The 20,660-nt window shown below is 34.2% G+C and overlaps 1 protein-coding gene and 2 long non-coding RNA genes across 3 annotated transcripts in view; 2 read left to right on the forward strand and 1 right to left on the reverse strand.

Annotated features, from left to right (window-relative positions):
- The window catches only part of LOC113692222 (tropinone reductase homolog), a 32,076-nt gene extending 20,836 nt beyond the window's left edge, over positions 1 to 11,240 (forward strand). The window contains exons 3-5 of the mRNA XM_027210591.2: positions 3,369 to 3,585; positions 9,408 to 9,514; positions 10,854 to 11,240. Of these exons, the coding sequence (XP_027066392.1) occupies positions 3,369 to 3,585; positions 9,408 to 9,514; positions 10,854 to 11,036 (507 nt within the window). The 3' untranslated portion in view covers positions 11,037 to 11,240. The remainder of the gene's footprint in view (positions 1 to 3,368; positions 3,586 to 9,407; positions 9,515 to 10,853) is intronic.
- LOC140008089 (uncharacterized) lies at positions 4,156 to 7,570 on the reverse strand. Its single transcript, XR_011815497.1, has 2 exons — positions 7,333 to 7,570; positions 4,156 to 4,404 (listed from the first exon to the last, which is right to left on the reverse strand). It is a non-coding gene; the product is annotated as an uncharacterized lncRNA (long non-coding RNA).
- A 6,009-nt stretch (positions 11,241 to 17,249) lies between the features above and the next one.
- On the forward strand, positions 17,250 to 20,362 carry LOC113692038 (uncharacterized). The gene is made up of 3 exons (XR_003448843.2): positions 17,250 to 17,733; positions 19,375 to 19,428; positions 20,093 to 20,362. It is a non-coding gene; the product is annotated as an uncharacterized lncRNA (long non-coding RNA).
- Positions 20,363 to 20,660: the final 298 nt, after the last annotated feature.

Consider the following 20,660-nt stretch of genomic DNA (forward strand, 5'->3'; position numbering starts at 1 on the left):
TTTGGAAGTAAGGTAACACCCCAAAGCTCTCATTTTTCCTTCCAACTTATGGTTTGTTTAGTTAGTTTTAACTAGTTAAGCATTGGATTGTTGATGGGTTCAATGAACCTTGACTCTAGGTAGATGTCTTGAGATGGCTTCTTAGATAGTGGCCTTAAGGAATTATTGTGTGTTTAGTTGTTTGTTTGATGATTGTTTTAATGAATTATGGCTTAAATTTGGTTGGGAAAGTTGAAAAGAAAAGTTGAAGAGAGAATGGAGCAATTTGTCCGAAATTTCTGCTGCTTGTTTCCCTGATGTTAATTTCGAATTTTGTGGTTATTTTGGTGCCAAAATGCTTGTTATATGTTGGTGTTTATGTGTATCAATTATCTCTCAAAAAGCATTTCATTTGGTTGAATTAAAGTTGGGTTAAAGTGAGAATGCAAATCTGGAAAATTTCTGATCAGGATACCAGACCAGTGTGTATGTATCAGCCCATAGCTTTTTGTCCAGGAGTCAAAATCAAGTGCCGTTTATGGCATCTGAAATTAGACTCCAAGGGTTTTCCAATGGTATAAAATGCACCTTCTAATTCGTTTTCTATAAGTCGTAGTGAACCAGAAAATTTGATTGATTTTCCTCACTGTTTTCATCCGAGAAACAAGCATAGCTGCAGTTTGTAGCTCATTTTTACCCATCTTATAAAATGAATTTTAAAACAGTTTCTTCCAGTGAATTTTGGAATTTTGAGTCTAGTTTTCAATGCCACAAACCACGCAAAATTTTCAATTGTTTAACTTTAGTTATGACCAGATTTTGAAACTGTGTCAGGTGCTCCAAAACTGGAAATTCCGTGAACCAGGTCCCAAAAATCAGCTTTCCAAAAACTGTTGTATCTTGGTGTAGAAAGGTCCGAATTGAGTTCTGTTTGTTGTGTTTGAAACTAGACTTGGAGTTATTTTAGTGGTATAAATTTCAAAAGCTGATTCTATTTCTATGAATTTTACCAAATTTTCAAAATTTACTGAAAATGCAAGACTGTTTTGCTCTGTTCTTGCTGGAATAGTGAGTTGGAGCTAAAATTTGAATGATTTTGGATTTTAATCTGGGAAAAGTGTCTTCTAGAGAGTTTTAGTGCATTAAATTTAGTTTCCAACAGTATAAGGTTTCTAATTTTTGGACTTACAGAACTCGAGATATGATTTTTCTAAGTGGTGTCACACAAAGCTGGAATTTTCTGGTTTCAAACAAAATGCTCTTTTAAGAACTCTCAACTTTCCTCTGAGATTGTTAGTTCATTTTAACTTTGATTTCATGGATGGATACAAGGTCTCTTTGAACATTTGACCTTCATTTTGAATCTTGGTTCCCAAAGGATTAAACCTCTCTTGATGCGTTTTCTTGGTTGCCTAACTTTCTTGGTTAATTGCACATCAATTCATACTTGAGAAATGGATTTCAACCCCTAGCCTTATGCCCTTGATTTCCATGACGTTGAACTCTAAAAATGGAACGTTTTAGTTAGAGTAATTTTTGGAGAATTTCACTAGTTTATACTCAAAACTTGGAAGCTTCAACTTTAAAATTTACTATGGAAATGAGTGGAGTTTTGATGAATTCTGACTCCATTAGTTTAGAAAATGTGAACGCTCCTTATATTCTAAAACTTGGGCGTAGGACTAGAAGTTTTGAGAGATGGAAACCATCTTTCTTTTTCTCAATTTTCGTGCCGAAAGTAAAATTAGTACTTTCGTTTGGAACTGAGGGTTCTTGCCAAGATTTGACTCGAAAATGACTTTTGAGTTCCCTTTGAGTATTATTTCAATGATGTAGCGAGAAAGGCTCCTTTAACTTGACTCGAACTTGTGATCTTGAGAGTGGGTAGCAAGAAGATATTTTTCTTATTAGCCTTGGTCGAGTACCTAGGTAATCGTGATTATGCATATCTCAGGTGGTCACGTGGACGCCGAGGAGCTTGTCTGACCTCTCGTTTTTGCTCTTGTTTTGCCCTTGACTTTTGATGAGAGTCAAGTGCATGTTCAATGTTACTATGATTGAAATGATATTTGTATAAGTGCTCTATGATACGTGACCTTGTCGAGGCGAGGGCGTACTTTACCGCCCTCATCCTCTCTCTCTCTTGATTAAATGATACTTGTTACATGAATGTTTGTGATTTACACTTATACTCAAACATTTTTAACTCGTGAGCATTGAGCGGTAGCATGTACCACACCCTATTCGGGTGGAAGGTGTCTCTCATACCAACTCAGTGCTATGATCGATTCTCTGAGCAGCAGCGTGTACCACACCCTATTCGGGTGGGAGGTGCCTCTCATACCAACTCAGAGCCATGAACAATTTTAAGTCGATTGGAGCGTTGTCTCATCGATCAATCTTGCTTATGGGGACGCCCCAACCCATTGGCTAATCTTGCTTGTGGGAAGTAAGTGGAGCACTATGGTCTTGTTGTTACTTGAGTTGACGGAGAGTTAACCCCGGACGGCTTGAATCGATCGGGATGTGGAAATAACTCCTGAGAGCTCCTGTATCCTTCCATGTGTGTTTATTTCCTAATTGTGCATTTAAATAAAAGTTCATGTTAAAGTTGCTTTCAAGTATATTATTTGATTGATTGGTACTACTTGCTTACTTGCTTGATTTTCTTGGCCTCACTGAGCGTTAGTTTATCTCTTTAAGTTTGTTTTCCTTAATAGGTTTTGGAGGTGGAAGTTGGAAGTTCTAAACTAGCGACTTTTGGTTGAAAATAGTATACTTTTATATGTTGTTGGAGACCATTAAAGTGTAAATTTTGTTATACTTCGGTATTTTGGATTGTAATTGTAAATGGTATAGTTGGGAGTTTTGGGACTTCTCTATTCGAAATATTTTTAAATTAAGTCGATGGTTGACTTGTGGTTCTTTATTAAACTTGAATGAGTGCGTGAGTCCTGATGAGAGTTGGACAAGAGTTCCACTGATACCCGAGAGTTCGCCCTAGGAAGAGGTGGGGGCATCACAATTTTAAAATCAAGAGGGGTTGTTCTCACTTTGCAAAAATTAGAGGGAAAGTTAGTATAATTTATCCCTTCTTTTTTAAGAGAATCAATAATAGAACTCTATCTATCTTTTGATGACTCTTATTTAGAACTTATCGATCACAGATGAAACGTCTTGTCAATTAAATTAATTGTCGCAATTGGAGTGCACCTAGCACGACTATCGATATGTATTCTCCATGATTATCAACTTTGCATTCATTAGCATATGATCTATCTCTGCCCAATGAATTTCTCATTGGATGAGAAATAGTTTAATTTTCGAACTCATCTGTAGTCCATTACATATTCATTGACCATTCTATCTTTATATGTTTCAACCTTCAGGTTAACAATGCAGCGGCAATTATCTTGAGAAGAGCAACAGACCTTTCTGCTGAAGATTTTTCACGTGTATTGGGAACAAATCTTGAGGGTCCTTACCACTTGTGTCAACTTGCGTATCCGCTTCTGAAAGTATCAGAAGCTAGAAGTATTGTTTTTATCTCATCTGTGGCTGGTGGCACTGCATTGCCGGGTACTTCAATTTATGGAAGTTCAAAAGGTAAGACGCACCTTTAATTACTCAATTACTAGTACCTAATGAAAATCAATTTTTGTATGTTTTTTTCTTTTAACAATTAGCGACACGTATACTGTCTTACTCTAATTGGAAGGGAAGTAAGACCTGATTATATGAGGAATTAGTAGCAATTGGAACAAAACTAAACCATAAAAATGTGCTGCTAATTGAACTCTAGGAGGATTTGGAATTTAAATTCTTGACTTATAGCCTAGAAACCGCATGTTGATTGAATTTTATATTTTTTTCTAATACGGCGTATTTAGTATCTAAAACATCTGCTTTAGTAACAGTGCCATAATTAACGACTGAAGCTTAATTAAAATATGTGTTTGGATAAAAGAGAGTGTGTGGATTGTAAATCGACCGATAATCCACTCATGTTAATTGCAAAAGACATGTAAATGACAATAAAGAAATGATTAGCATAAATAGTTACAGTGGCAATGTGGCGCCCCCACTTCTCCCTAAGGCGAATCAAAGGGTATCCGCGGAACGCCTGCCTAGCTCTCGCCAGGGCTCAATTCCATTCAAGCTTATTACCGGACCACATGATACAAATCAATAACTTAGATACAATAAATGCGGAAGTGTTCAAGCTTAATAATAGTCATCCGTTATCCAACCCGCGCATCGGGTGTTCAACATACATCATGAATCCCAAATATACATCATGCCCCCAAAAGTTACATTTCAATTTCCCAAAATACAACCCAAAACCAAGACATAGCCATAAAGTAAAAGAAACCCTAAACAAAAGCACATCAGGAGGATTTCTTCAATACATCTCCGAGTTCAATCCTGTTAAGGAAAACAAATCTACAGGGTGAGCAAAAACGCTCGTGAGGCCAAGAACACGCATGCAGGCACATAGTTCAGGTAACAAGCCCAAGTAACGATTCAAGTAATAGCTTGCAAGTAATTAATAATGCCAACCAAAATGTAACCAGAAACAATTCAAGGATATGGTAGCTCTCAGGAGCTAAGTTCCACTTGCTTTGCCAGTTCATTCGTATATCTTCCCGTGATGACTCTCCGTCAACCGGGTTGATATTTCATATCCGTAGTTCACCACTTATTTCTCATCCGTCCACCATACACCGCTTCGGGCCCGCACGACATTTATAAGGCTATACTTCACGAGTATGCCAAGCAAGATCTCTCAAATAGATCAAACTTATCATGTAATTCTCATGGCTCACCAATGTTCCCGACCAAGCCCATGCCGGCTCGAGTTCCAAGGTCGGCCTATGAGTTTGGGCGTCCCCCATGTGTCATGTAAGTGTCAAGGAGATTCACTCCAACGACGTATGCAGCCATAGCATACCATATCATGTATTCAAGCATTTGACAGGTCTAAGCATGTATTTCAGGTCATGTAAATCAGGCAAACCATGTTAAGCATGAGTCATTTGTTTTAAATGAGAACGAGTGCGATAAAGTACACACTCGACTCCATTTTTCAAAACCATGTAGGCTAAGCATGTAATCAGGTAAGCCAAGCATGAATCAAGTCCATAGAGTTCAAGTAGTCATACACTTGACACTCATCGAGCAAATCAAGAAGAAATATTTTCTGGAAGTTCAAGTGTGCACGGTAGGATCCTCTTGAAGGTCCTCGTGTGCGCCTGGCAAATAATAACGTGTTATCATTCATATATCCCAATTATCAAGGAAGATTGTACACTAGTACAATCTAAGGAAATTTCACGAAATCGAATCTCAATTACTCGTAAATCGAGGTTCAATTAGAGTTTCTTAAAGTACAGGAGCATTTGGATTTTTATCTTGGAAATCGGGGATAAAACGTTTAGAGAATATCAAAAGAATAAAGAGTTCTTGAAAAACTCTATTTCCTTGAAAGTTGAAAAATTTCAGTTTTGTTATGAATCTTTGAAGTTGGATTTTCAAAAAGGTACAGGACTCGAGTAAAATCGAATTATTATCCTTGGAATCATTGGTTGGAAACGAGTACGAACGAAACGATTGCAAAACGAACGATCGAAATCGGAAGTGGACTGGCCACGCCACAATCCGGCCGGATTCTTGGCCGGATTGGAGGCAGTAGCCATCCTTATTTTTTTACAAATCCCAACTACAATCCGGCCGCCTATCCGGCCAGAAACTGGCCGGATTCAAGGCCGGATTCTAGAAAAATGCTTCCCGCGCGGATTTCTTTTGAAATTCCAGAATTTTTGATTTTTGGTAAAATCTTTGAAAAATCATAACTTCTTTTGTACTAGTCAAAAATTGATAAATTTGGTACTGTTCGAATCGTCTTCCAAAGTACTAAAATTTCCTAGAAGAGACCTTTCCACGAATCTAAGTGGAAAGCACTTAAATTTTGGGTCAAAGTTGGTAACTTGAGTTACCAAGGTAGTTTTAAGTTGGATTTTGGCCAACTTTGGAAATTCGGCAAAAGTCACACGTTGTAAGTTAGCATCTGAAATTTATAACTCAATTAGAGTTGCAAGTGGTGTTTATAGCAGAGCAAGCAGATCGAGAATCGGAGTTTCGAGTACCAAAATATGGTAGCTCAAAGTTGGGTAAAATTCAAGACTGTTAACAAATTTCCAGATTTGGTTCCGACTTTGGACCTTTAGTTAAGTGTCGAAACGGACTTGGATTGATACCAAATTTTGCAGTATAATACTTCTATATAAAGGGTATCTCTATATCAAATTTCGTGGAAAAATACCTTCGGAAAGGTGGTTAACCAACCAACCAAAGTTTGGAAAAATTCTTAAGGCAATCTGCCTTTAATCCTTTTCTTCCCAAATCCAATCGTTCGGCTATGAAAATCCTCCAATCATGGTTCATATGTAAAAGGAAAGTCTAAGGATCATTCATGGTACATTTGGTAGGTGTTTAACACCAAAAATTTCGTTTAGTAAGACCACAACAGTCTCATCTCAGATCTGTCCAAAACTAGGCTTTTTCCAAAACAAAGCAGCGTTCTTGTTTTGATCACAATTCAGTCGACCTAAGTCGGAATCGAGCATGGTTTACGGTGTTGGAAAATACATTCATAGGACTATAATTTCACAGAAGAAATCGTTTTAAGTTTCAGCATGCAACTAGCTCGAAATTAAGTCTAAAGTTGCAGCATCATCAAATCATTTCGGCAGAACGGCGAAGCAGGGCAGCTGAATTTAGATGAGTGGTGCGGTTCACACACACGGAACCAGAACATGCATTATATACCGTTGGAAAGATGGGAACGTCTAGTTTCAAATTCCGCTAACAGCACTTGATTTCGACGTCGAAGTACGGAGTTATGGATGAATCACGAACATTGGTCTGGATTACGACGAAACCGTTTTCCAGATTACTAGCTTTGGGAATAAATTCGTTTGATCAACCAAAACTCAGTATTTTTCAATGAAAATTTTTACACAACTACTACAACATGTAAACAACACAATCAAGCCATTAAATCCTCAAATTTCTGCATTAAAGTGACCGAACAGAGCAGGGGCAAAATGGTCAAATTTGGCCTTTGCACCTAACGTGAGTTTCTTTCATATTTCCAGCAACAAACCACTGATTTAAACACTAATCCAACATTATAAATATCATCAGGCCCAAAATCAGCAGCAACCCAAGAGTGGGAGTTCATAGAGCCCACTTTTCCAATTTTTCCAACAACAACCACAACCCATATGCAAATTCAAGCTCATAAGTGTAATCCTACTCTTAAAAACTAAGTTTAGAGTGTTGGATCATTACCTACTTTGATGGTGGTTCAAGTCAGAATTTCGGCCCTTTGAAGCCTGAAGAAAACCGTGGATAGCTCCTTCCTTTTGCAGCTAGATGGACTTCCCAAGTATTGAGCTAGGTGTAGTTAAGTTTTGAGAGAATTTGGTGGTGGTTTGAGTGAGTTTAGAAGAGGGAATGTTGAAGAGTTTTTGGTTGTTTCTCTGCAGCAGCTGGCCGACCATGAAGCTTGAAGATAAGAAATGTTTTGCTGATCCTTTGGCGTATAAGGAACGCTACCCGTGTAATAGTTTACGTGCGGAAAAGAATCAATTGCAAATAGTGCGCCTACGCGCGCGTTTTGTGCTCGATTTCTCTTAAGTTTGTTGCACTAGTGCACTAAACCTCTAGGGCATTTACATTCATATAAATATTATTCATTCTTAATTGTCCCAAAATAATGGTCCAAAGTCCCTCAATTAAGCGCGCACGTGAAAACACGTATTTCCAATTTAGGCGCAATAAAATGAAACCTTCGACAAATTCTTATAACGATCGTACCACTAACTATCACTTGCGTACTTAAACCTAAATTTACCTATTTTAGGACCATTGTATATGTCTCAAATTTTTGAGCTTATTGTACTCCCAATTGGCTATAGTTTTCAGATACGTTTACTTTACACTAACCCAGCTTTTAAGAAAATAATTCTTGAAATGAGACGTTTTAAAAATATAACGAAACTATAAAACCATGTACTTAGGTCTAATAAGGCTAGAAAATATTATTCGGAATAAATGGCAATTAAATATACAAATGAGCTCGAAATAGGAATTTAAAATAATAAATTTTGCGAGTCCTCACAGGAGTCTAATATTAATTCCTCAATTAATCTTTCTTAATCTACTATTGATCATTTTTAATTCTCCAATATTAATACACTCCTGATTCAAGTATAGCCTCGAAAACAAGTACTTGTTATTTCGAACTAAACGAATTTTTGAAAAGTGAATTTTCCAACAAAAATGTTTTTAAAATATAAAAGAGGCGTTGTTCCATATAAATGGATTTTTAAATGGTCGAAATGAATAATTCAGAGAAAATGAGTAAATAAATGTTTAAGTAAACTTGTAATATCCGATAAATAAGAAAATTTTTGGGTCCTCACAGGCAAATCCTGTACAATATAAATTTCCCCAGTAGCAGTCTTTCGTTCGTCACATGCTCAACTTCTGAAGGAAAATGTTTGAATTGATTGAAATGACAATTTTTGTGGTTAATTACCTATAATAATTCGACATATAAAGAAGGATTCAGCTTGTATAGTTTTAAAAGCTTTTTCATTTTTTTTTCATTTTTATTTTTTCACCTCTTTGTGCTTTTGACTAAAGCTAGGTTGCACGTGTGTGTGTGTCTTTTTTTTTTTTTTTTTTTACCGGAATACCCGCACATGGAGAAGAAACGCTACCCTAATTCTTAAGCCAGGTTGTGTTGAAAGTTGAAACTTGAAATGTGCATTTCGAACATTTTTTACCATATGCTTAAATATTGACCTTACGTGCACTACTATCAGTAAACTAAAAGCAAAAACACAAAGATTTCTACCTTAGATACGGGCTACGCAAAAAAAAAAAATTAGAATTGAGCCAATTGGGTAAAACTTTAAATTTTTTTTTATAAATACTTCCAGTATTTATACTGATGCGAAAAGTAACATTCCTTTTTCATTTAATGCCATATAAATTTTCTAATGAGTAGTTTCATTGCTTGATATAATAAAAGTAGTTGGTTTTCTTACTCGAACCACAAGGTGCTAATGGCATTAATCAATTAAACCAAGTAGCAAACAGGGAAGTTTTAGAACTCTTTTTTTTTCGGAATTATTTTTGGTTATATTAAAGTTTAAATTAGAACTGACATCCCTCTTCAAATATGGTGTTTGTCAATTAAAAAAACAAGGAAGCTTTGGAACTATTTTTTGTTAGATTGAAGTTTAAATTGAAAATTTTCACAAGTTTAATACATTATACGCCAGCAGTTCAAGGAGCAATTTAGCCCATTGCTTTGTTAAATTTTCTAAGTCGCTATGTTCTTCCTATAATTACAGGTGCAATTAATCAACTTACGAAGAGTTTGGCATGCGAATGGGCAAAGGACAAGATCCGCGTCAACACAGTTGCACCACATGGTGTGAAAACTACTCGTCCAAAACTTGTAAGTTGATTATTAACCTCCAAACTATTTCTATTCTAGTTCTTTAATACTAATGGGAATGGCACACCCTATATGTGTGCAAATCTAGAAGGAAAAATTTTTAAAAGAAAATTTATTAAATTTTTAGTTGTTGTTGGAGTTTTTTTTTCTTTTTTAAATATGGATGAAAGAATTGTGTTTTTTCTTTTTCTTTTTTTTTCTGTATCGAAAGTTATTGGTGATTATTGCTTTATTAGAAGTTATGTTAGTCTAGAAATTGTGTGTGTATGTATTTAATTATGTGTAGGGGGGAATAGAGTGTAAGCAAGAGGTCTCGAGTTCGAGTTCTTCTGCTTACACTAAAAAAAAAAATTATGTCTGTTTATTTTAGGAAGATGACAATATCATTTTGCCTTTTATTTGGAGGGTCAAATAGGAATCATAAAAAATGACACAAAAAGTTTACACTCTCCTCTGTCCCTTTAAATATGGTATAGATATAGTCATAGATGTTTGCTAGTTCTTTTCTGACATTTTTATGGAGAAACAACTAATTTCTTAAATTTAGAAAAGGTTAAAAAGATTCTTAAATTGGGTTAATCATGTCCTCACAATATATGTGTATGTGTGTGTGTATATATATATAAAGTGGGATTTTATAATGAATTTCATTCAACACTTTATAAGCTAATTTGTTAGTACTAAAAAGTTGGACAAATTTGTGTCTTTTGGAAGTTGGTTTATTAAAATTAATTTATAAAACAGCTATTAACTTCAAACAACCATTGGAATTGGTTCAGGAGATTTCTAAGAGTCCCTCTTGCTATCAGATTCATAGTTCAAATCTTGGATATAACAGTTGGACGTAAAGAGGGGTAGGAGATTAAAAAAAATAAAAAAGCCTTCAAAAGTTCCTTTTGCCAAGTTGTAGTAAATAAAATTCACAAATTGATACCTTTTACCTTGGCAACTATTTTTTTCCACTTAAATCAAGTCAAATTCATGTTTCAGGAAGCAACAAAAACAGAACATCTTTTAGTTTGAATTAAAGAAAGGTAATTTTCTAAGGATACAGGATAAACACAGGTTAAGCCCACTATATATCAATTTCAAACATCATCATCCACTCTCTCAATTTAGGATTCTACCCCCTGATTTCAAAAATTTTAGCGAAGGAATTATAAACTTTTGTAAACAACTAAGTGGCGGCCCACCTCTTCTCTTGGTGCACATAATAAAAGAACCCTTAAAACAAATTCAACTGTATATAAGTTTACGAGGACAAACACATTAATGAAACACTTCAAGACACCGCACGTATATTAGTTACGCCGCTAATCTAATTGATGAACATTCACAGGAGGACTATGATGAATCAATTGCTCTACAGATGAGGCCTATTATGTCTCGGACTCCTCTCCGCCCACTAGCCGAGCCAAATGAGGTCTCACCACTGGTGGCATTCCTCAGCCTTCCTGTTGCATCATTTATCACAGGTCAGGTTATTCAGGTAGATGGAGGATACTCAGCAGGTTCCTACTAGGAAAACATCCCAGAAGTTTGAATCTTTGTTCCATAGTTCTGCAGTCAAAACTTGAAAGTTTTGGCAAAATTGATTCAAGGTAAATATGTGTAAGAACAAATGTGCAAGGTTGTTTACAAGAGTGTCACTCTACACGTCGTGTAGATTCTTATGTTTGTGCATTTTTGTATTAATAAAGAGCAGAAACTTTGTTTTCCATTAAAAGCTTAAAATATCTGCCAAAAGTTTTCACATTGCAGAATTTTGGTTCTTGAGCACTTAAGCAACTCGAACAACTTGCAAAGAAGAAAAAGAAAGTAATTTGGCTAGGAGAGGTGCGGATTATGTCACTCTCTGAGAAGATTGCATGTTTAGACATAACAATTAGGATAAGAGATGAATGAAGTGTTGCCCCTAGAATACAACATCCGAATTTATCTTGTTACTTCTCCTAAATCTATACAAATAATTGAAGCCACAGCCTTATACAATACCTTATTAATGCCAATGCAGTAGTAAGATAGAATGAAGAAGAGACTTAAGAAAAATGGTGTGATATACTTGTTCAGAACCCTCTAATTGTAGGTTGAAAAAAATCTGATATACAGTTCTTGATATTAAATAGAATGAACGCAAAAAAATTTTTTTTTTTTTTGTTTTGTTGCAATGCAGAATTGTTTTGTATACAGGTAAAAAATGTTATTTTCTTAATTATTAAAACATTTCTGTAAATAACACTTTAATGGACCTTAGTTAGACCTTTATGGGAGAGAGCTGTAGTTGAAAATCCTTAATAAATTTGTAACTTATATGGCTTGAATTAAAGAATACACATGTCATTTGAACGTGCTGCCTTAACAAAGTAGCATTACCTTAAATGTTCACTTATTTAGTCTTATCTGGGAAAGGATCATTTGCAAAATCGTGTTAAAACTGCGCATATTTGAATTCATATTCAGTCTTATCTAGTGAGATTCATGAAAAATCGAGTCCAATTTGGAATCTATTGGAGAAATTGAGACTAGAGGTGTACTTTCAGCAAGATTTGATAGTGATAAAGTGGTGGCCAACCTTTGGAGGTCATTGGCTGCGGATAGTTGCAACAGCCAGCAGCTGGAAGAAGAAGATTAACAGTTCTTTGTTAGGAACGTTAAGGCTACAAATAAGTATATGATTTTCATAACTTCAGGGGTTTAAAAGTACAAATAATAGTTGGATGACTAGAAGTATAACATTGTAAAGTTTGATGGCCAAATTATATTTTTGCCCAGATTATGGCTATTAAAGATGTTGAACTGGTAATTGTTCATGCCTCTTCCCCACATTTACAACGCTTACTTTCAATACAAAATATTTTAGTAATAGTATGTCTAAAAAGCCACGTTTTCAAGAAGATACAATTGAATCCTTTGATGCGTATTCCTCTCTACAGAAGTGTGCCCGCTTGCTTTTTCTTATCCAAAAAGAGAAAAAGAAAACACTTTCTGCTATGTGTTCTTGTACATTTTTATAGTGTCTTGAAGCGGCAGAGAAAGGAATTTGATATAGGAGAAGGCAAATAAACATGGAAGGGATCAAAATTAAAGAAACAAAAATATTCAAGACACTCAAATAAGTATGAATGATAATATTTTGGTTCTTTTTCAGCTCTTGGAATTTTTTTTTTTAAATTGACTTTCTGGAGAATAGATGACACTTGGTTGTTAACTGTTTAAAGAAGTCAAAGGAATTTGGACATTAAACCACTAGGGTTGACTCAATGGTTAGGAGAAAAATCTTGGAATTTTCCTCGCCGTTAGATTCAAAGTTCGAATCATGTATCTAATAGTTGGGGTGAAAAGGATGTGGAAGAAGGTAGGAGAGTAAAAAGAAAAAAAAAAAAGGAATCTAGACATTCTTGGCCTTGAAGTTTCCAAATTGCAAGGCTAATTAACTCTCATGTCATTACTTTTTCTTGAAAAATAAATTAATTTTCTTGTTCTCCATAATTACAAGTTTTTGAAATCTCAATAAGTTACTAAATAACCAAAATATCATTAGCAAAATTAATTACAAATCTTATGTTTTATAAGTTCTAAAGTTTTTTAAGCTAAAAAAAGGTATAAACATTTAATTCTAATTTTCAATAGTTTATTCTATTGATAAGTTTTGTATATTATCAATATTTGTTATCAATCTTATGTTTGGTAAGCTATGGAAGTGAATCTTAACAAAATTTATAGTAAGCTATGGAAGTCAATCTTATTGAATGTAAACAATGACACGATCATGTTTGGTAGGTAAAGAGAAGTCAATAATCATAAAACAGTAATTATTAGTATTTTTTATTAGCTATTTTATTTACCTATTTTTAGTTAGATTTTAGGGTATGATTTTGGAGTATTTGTAAGTTAAAATGGAAGAACTGAGTTCCTTTAAAATTACTCTTCATACAAGTAGTGTTTCTTAACCAAAACATGCAAAAGTGTGGGTTAATATGTAAATTTGTGATTATATTATAGGTTTTGGCATTTTATAAATTGATTCAAATCAAGAAAAGTTTGACAGCCTTGACACACATTAGTATCTCAACTATATCTTGAATTGCAAGTATTGGATTAAGATGATTCTTGAGCCAATTTGAAACTGAAACGTAGCTCTACATTTCTGATGTAGATATTTAAATCGAGTTCATGAGTTGTTTTGGTAAAAAAGTCAGAATACAGTCGGACAAATTTATTGTCAAAAGTTGAAACAGGTGATTTACTAGTCAAGGGTATTTTGGTCATGTCTTAGCATACAGATGTCCAAATGAGATGATTCTTGATGTATTGGAAAGCTAACTCAAAAGATTACAACTTTTATGCGTTGTGTAAGAGTTAATTTAGCTTCCACCATCAAGCAATTTGCAGCTCAAATTGATGCAAAAATAGATCAATTTCTAGAATCATAAGAAATGTGCCAGACCTACACAAAGAATGAAAAGGGACCATGAAATGCGACCTACCCCGTGTTTCCTTGAAAATCATAGATTCCAACTATTTGCAACTTGCATCTCATTTCCAACTCATTTCTAGCCATTTCCAGAGTATAATTTTGACTATAGCTGTACAAAATGGGTTTGGAGAAGTGAAAAACAATATTATGAGCACATTTCTCCTCCAAAAAATCTATAAATACCCCCTTGTATCTCATTGGTTGAAGCATACCACATATGGAAGAGTAGAGTAGAAGTAGAGGTAGAAATAGTTTTAACTCTAGTTTCATGTTGTGAGTTTCTTTGTTAGTTTAAAAGTTTTGAGAGGAAAGTGAAAGCACTCTTGTACTAAACACATGTGAGAGATCAACTTGTAAAGGAATTCAAAAATTCAACCTTCAAGACATTGAATAAGAATTCTTTTTCCTAAATTTTGTCTTTTGTTCTTATTTGTTATGCTTTGCTGCAAGTTTGTTTCATGCGTAGGTGCTTTTAATATGATGCCTATCTATGCTTTTTTACAACCTAGGGTGAGTATGAAGCTGTTGTAGTTTTGATATGAAGTAGTTAGGGAATGACTATGTTTTTTCATGATTTGTTAGTTTGAGAATTTATGCTTATATTTTATAGTTGTTTGGCCATCAAGTATAAATGATTTGATAATTATTGAGTAATGAAAGTTGCCTTCAAATATATTTAAGTTCTAAAACACCAGCCTTATTCTCATGAAAGTAGTGAATAATGGTTAGTTGGATGCATGCGATAAATTTATTAAACTTATTTAACTTGTTTTTTACTTTTTCTCAATGAATATATGTGAAAAATGATTCAAGGAGTTAAAGAAATTGGTAAAAGCAATTTCTAGAGGATTAGCCAAGGCTGTTTCTCTTAAAAATGTTCATTAGCGAAAGTGATGGCATATATTTGTAAGTTATTTCTTGACAAATCATGGAAGCATAAGCATAATAACCTTAAAAAACTTCTAATCTTGACACAACAAAGGATTCTAATCCCTAGGACTCTCTCACTTAATTTTAAATAAACCTAATTTAATTTATTCTTTACTTTTTTTTTTTTTTGCACACTACCACCTACATGGTTGGTTTTATATTTAAAATTCATGCTATACGGCAGCCGATTTTACTGCCTAACTTACTTCTAACTTTTTATAAATGGGTGGTACCTAACCTAACTTTCTTTGTCTTTACTTCCTTAAACTTTTATTGCTTAGATAATACAACAAGTAATTAAATTCAAATGATTGCCACATTCTAAATTCCTGTGGGATTGACACCTACTATCTCTTTACTTAATAAACTAATCATGCACTTGCAGAAATAGGATAATAAGGTTTTAAAATTTGTAATAAAGTATGTCGCGCCCCATTTTTGCGATGAAAAAAAAAGAATTTACAAAAGATGTGATTTTATTTTAAAATAAGTGAAAAAGGACTTAGAATGGGACTTTAAAGAATGTGATAGTTTGGATCCAAAATTTAGTCTAAAAGGGTATTTAAGAAAAAAATAGGAGTCGCCACTTGATATTGAGTTTGGGTGTACCAAGTCATCCAAAAAATATTTTTAACAAAAATAAAATAAAATAAAACCCTTTTCGGCAACTCCAGGTCTTTGAAAACAAGAGAAAATGAGTTCGGGAGTCACGATTGAAGAAAGGGAAGGCAAATGTTCAATTGACTCAAATCTAAGGCACCCTTTCAACCTAGTCTAAACTAGTTGTAAGGTTTAGTCAAAAATTTTCCTAATCTAATCCTTAAATTTATCATGTTTGGATTTTTCTAATGGATGCAAATCTAAATTTATAAAAAATATCGAAAGGGACAAAATGTTCATTCAAAAGTTTAATTGATACCAATCGCATTAATTGCAAAGTCCAAAATAGTCCCTTGAAAGGGTCACGAGCATGCATAAATGAAATTCACAGAAAAGAAAATAAAATATAAAATTATATATCTAGGTGTAAGTGACCAAAGAATAGGTAATGCAATATAATGGGTACAGAAGACAAAAAACTCGTGACATAATTTTCTTATATAGGGATTGATGGGGTATTTAAACTGAAGAGTTATAATCACTCATATCCACATTCAAAGTATAATTCTCTTAATCTAGACAAGCAAATGAGCTAACTTATTTTACAATTTCTTAAATGAGATGCAATTCTAAATGATAGGATCGACACATATAGAGGGTAGGCGATAATATAATAGGAAATATCATGCAAATGAGAAAAAATCCTAAATAAATAAAAAAAACATGAAAATGTAATGAATGCCATACAAAAATGAATCTAATGCATGAATGATCTAAGGATCTAGCATTGAACTAATCTATTTCTAAAGAACCTTACTAGTATTGAACTAGCAAGTAGGTGGAGGGAGAAGCCACAACCAGAGTTGGACTAGTGTGGTGACGCCATGCATTAATAATACATAGTAAAACAAATAAGGCATAAATTAAAACAAATAAATACATAAGAGCACGTAACACATAAATATAATATCTAGATGTACAAATCCTAAGGAAAGCAGATAAAGAACATAACACATAAGCCATACAAACACACAAAACCTACCTATTACAGTGGGGAGTCTAACTACAATCTAAAATGAGGAAATATAATAAAATAAACCTATCTATCCTATCTATTACAATAAAGGACCTAATTACAATCTAAAATGGAAAAATATAATAAAATAAACCGATCTATCTTATCTATTACATTTGTGTGAGAACCCGAGAAAATTATGTGTATACCTTAAAATTATTTTTATTTTATTTACTTTGATATTAGAAAAATTATACATAACAAATAAACGGTTACCTTAAATGCCTAATTGGACCCCCATAAATTGAGAAGTTAGAAAAAAATAAATAAATTCAACAAGTACATGTCTAATAAGCTTTTCTTAAAGCTAAATGTGTCAAAATCAATGTAAGAAATTTTTAAGGTAAATGCAAATTAGAACACACAAAATTTTGAATCAATGTGTGAGATAATAAAATTACGGACTCTTGGCAAACAAATAAACTAAAATTAAAAAGACCAAACCAACCTTAGACCTTTGGTTAATCTTCCATGCAGCCAAGAAACCAACTAGCGGTACTACATAATCAAACTGAAAGAAGCATAAAACTTGAATAAATTGGAACCGAATGGAAGCCACTTAAGCGGTGGAAAAAAAATAGGAGCTGGCCTTTAGCTTAGGGCGGTGAATAACACCTCAATGACAGCTGCCATTTGTTTGCTACATGAAATGATGACCAAAGGGGAAAAGGGGACAGCGGTGAAATTGTATGGGCGGTGGCCGAGTGAAGAAATACATTTCATTTCCCTTCTTACCGACCAAGTACTAAGAGCGAGACCGGGAGAGAGAACTCTGCATTTTTTCCTTAGGCAGCAACAACCGAGAGAGAAAACAGAGCATCCGAATAGCTTTCCCATTTCTGCCTTCTTAAACCGACCAAAACTGAGAGCTAAAGTGAAGGATAGGAAGAGAAACTTTGTTAGTTTCTTCACTAATTAGCTTCAACCGAGAGAAAGAGTATCCGAATAGCTTTCCCATTTCTGCCTTCTTTAACCGACCAAAACTGAGAGCTAAAGTGAAGGATAGGAAGAGAAACTTTGTTAGTTTCTTCAGTAATTAGCTTCAACCGAGAGAAAGAGTGAAAGCTGCTGCAATATTAGGAGAAACCTAAGCTACGAGCAGGAGCAATCTGCCGTTATTAAAATTTAACGGAGAAGGTAAGAATCTTGTAACCACCTTTTTATTTCTTGAATATAACTGAAAATATAGGATGCATGTTAGTTTTAGCAAGGAATATTGAGTTTCAACCGAAGGAAAATCTGTTAGAGAGGGAAAATTTTGGAACTGGACTGCAGTGCAGGAACGGGAGTTTATTATCTAATGTTGAAGCCTGTAATTAGTGTAAAATTGGAAACTAATGTGAGAAATGCATGAACTATGGTTATCTCAGGTTTATAAGGGGTTTAGTTGAAGAAACTATGGGAAAAGTTAGATTTTTGGATTGAAACCGAGGGAAGTTATCTGCTGGAAATTTTTTCAGGTTAACCGAGAAGGGGAAAAATGGACAGATTTCTAGCTGTCTTCATGATTTTGGCCTTGAGTTTCTATGTGAAACTGTAATATATATTATATATTAGCTTGGTATGATCATGCATGGAAGATTGATATACAAGTAAAAACACTTTGAAGAGCTTCATGTTGTATAATTAGCCGCTGCATGCGTTTCTTTCAATTTGGCCGAGTAGAAGGCCTGGTTCAGCTATGGTTTCGGCTCCTTGACTGTTCCCTGCAAAACCTTAGCTTCTAAAGCTGACTTACAGAGTTGAAACCTGTACTAATGCCTCTAAACTTTAACCAGAAAAAAAAAAAACAGGAATGAGTAGGAACTAAACTGAGTGATGAAGGGGGGAACAAGTTCACTGATTGCAGGATGTCGGCCGAGGGAATGAAGCAGAATGTGCTTCTGTCCGGCCATTTTTGACCCTGAAAATGTGAGAACTGGGTATCAATATCTTCATAAGAAATGTAGGCCTATATCTTAGCTTTGAAACGCTATAAAATTTGCCTCAATCCGATAAGCGTAACCCTAATTATGATCGTAATACCGGAGGATGGCAAAGCTGCCTTTCTCGTTGCCTTTCATTTTGTTTCCGAATGCACTTTGCTAAGATGCTAGCCGTGAGGAACTAGTTTTAACCAGCATTTCTTCTAATTTCCAACCTGTAAGCTTTCATAAATGATAGCTACGATTGTTCTGAGAATTAACAGCTATACCTAGTTCCATGAGGAGAGTTAAACTAAGACGATTGAGTGAAAAACTCACGATAGTTATATACGTAAAGTGGCCTCTAATTATGTTTTTAACTCACGATAGTTATATACGTAAAGTGGCCTCTAATTATGTACTATGGTCGTCACAAATATTTTAAAGACTATAAAATTTGAGTGACTGGTGTAGTGGAATAAAATCTAATTACCAAATAACCTAGGGATTCATTAATTAAAAAGGGACCAATGGAGTACTTCTAAGCCTTAATTCTAGAATCTTGAGTGGAAAATGATTTAATTCTAAAATAAATATTTTATAAATTATTAACTCGGAAAATACGTATGTATCTTGATTTAAGATAATAAAGTCAAGGAATTTCGAACTAAATTGGAAAATAAATATTGAGTAATAAATATCGCGTATATTTTGCATTTAGTCAAACTTGATTTTAATAGTTTAAACAATAAAATAGAATAAATATTGAATGTATTATAGTTATATTTAAAGCCAAACCTAATTCAAATGATTTAAATAATAGGTAGATAGCAACAAATTGTAGATTTACCTTGGAATTATATATTTATCTCAGGAACTAGCTGCGAGCCAAGAAACAGACCCGAAGCTCGAGTTACTTGAATAATTGGTGAGTGTTTTTCGTATTTATGTGTTAAACTGCTTATGTGTACCTAAGTGCAATTATATGGCAATTGTGTTTATTATGAAATATTGCTAAGTGATTCATTGTGAAGTGTTTTCAATTGTCCCTCGCCTTCTAAGTCGAGGGTGTACTTTATCGCACTCATCTTAGTTGAGTTTGAAGGTCGATAATTGATCGAGTGATATTATAAGTGTGCATGACTGTAAGCCGTGTGTGTACTTTATCACACCGGCTGAACTGGGCACCAAAACCCTCTGTTCAACGGACTATTCGAGCCTGCAAAGGGCTTGATCGGATAGGACGGTAGCTTTGAGTAAGTGTTTTGGTATGCTCGAGTATTACCACCGAGTAGCAGATTACTGATATTGATATGGCCATCCAAGTGAGGGAAGTGTTTATTGTTTTGGAGGTTATAAAGAGGAGTTCGGCGGAGTGTGTAGTGCATTGAAGTGGCTCTAATGTGAGCACCGTATCCTTTTAAAAGTGATTGTTTAGTGAAGTGTTTCCTCAATTGTTTAATGAAAGTGATTGTACAGTGAAATTTGCACTACTTGCTTAATTGTACTGATTTAAGTGTTTATTAAATATTACTTGCTCGGCAAACCTCACTGGGCTTTAGCTCAACCTTTTAGCTTTGTTTTCCTTACAGGAGTTGGAGATTGAAAAGTGATTGGATGGAATTGGAAAGTTATTTTGGAAAGATCCATCACTATGTGTATATATTGGAGTCACGTTTTCTTTTGTATTTTAAGATGGTTGAATCTTCTATTTTGAGTTGATGCAATATTAAGAATGGATGTTTAGAACGTATATTTTGTTTCTTTTAGTGGACAAATCTATGTTTCCAATTGATTGGAGTTGTATTTAAGAGTGAATGTTCAGTTGTTCAATGATAATATTATCTCTGAAGTTAATGTAATTGAGTGAGTCCTGGCGAGAGCCAGACAGGCGATCCGCTAACTTCTAGGGTAGACCCTAGAAGAAGGTGGGGTCGTCACAATTTGTCTATCTAATTACAATTTTTCAAAAATATCACCTATCTATTACATCCTGAAATATTTAAATACTTCCCAAATAATTATAAAATTAACTAAACGAATACAAAAAAATTTGAATGAACATTTAAATCAAATAAATAACAAAACATATAAAAATTAATGTATAAACACGTAGGAGCACGTAGGAGCATTTAAATAATAATAGGGGTATCTCCCTTT

Source organism: Coffea arabica, chromosome 6c (assembly GCF_036785885.1).
Source record: "Coffea arabica cultivar ET-39 chromosome 6c, Coffea Arabica ET-39 HiFi, whole genome shotgun sequence".
NCBI classification, from domain to species: Eukaryota; Viridiplantae; Streptophyta; class Magnoliopsida; order Gentianales; family Rubiaceae; genus Coffea; species Coffea arabica.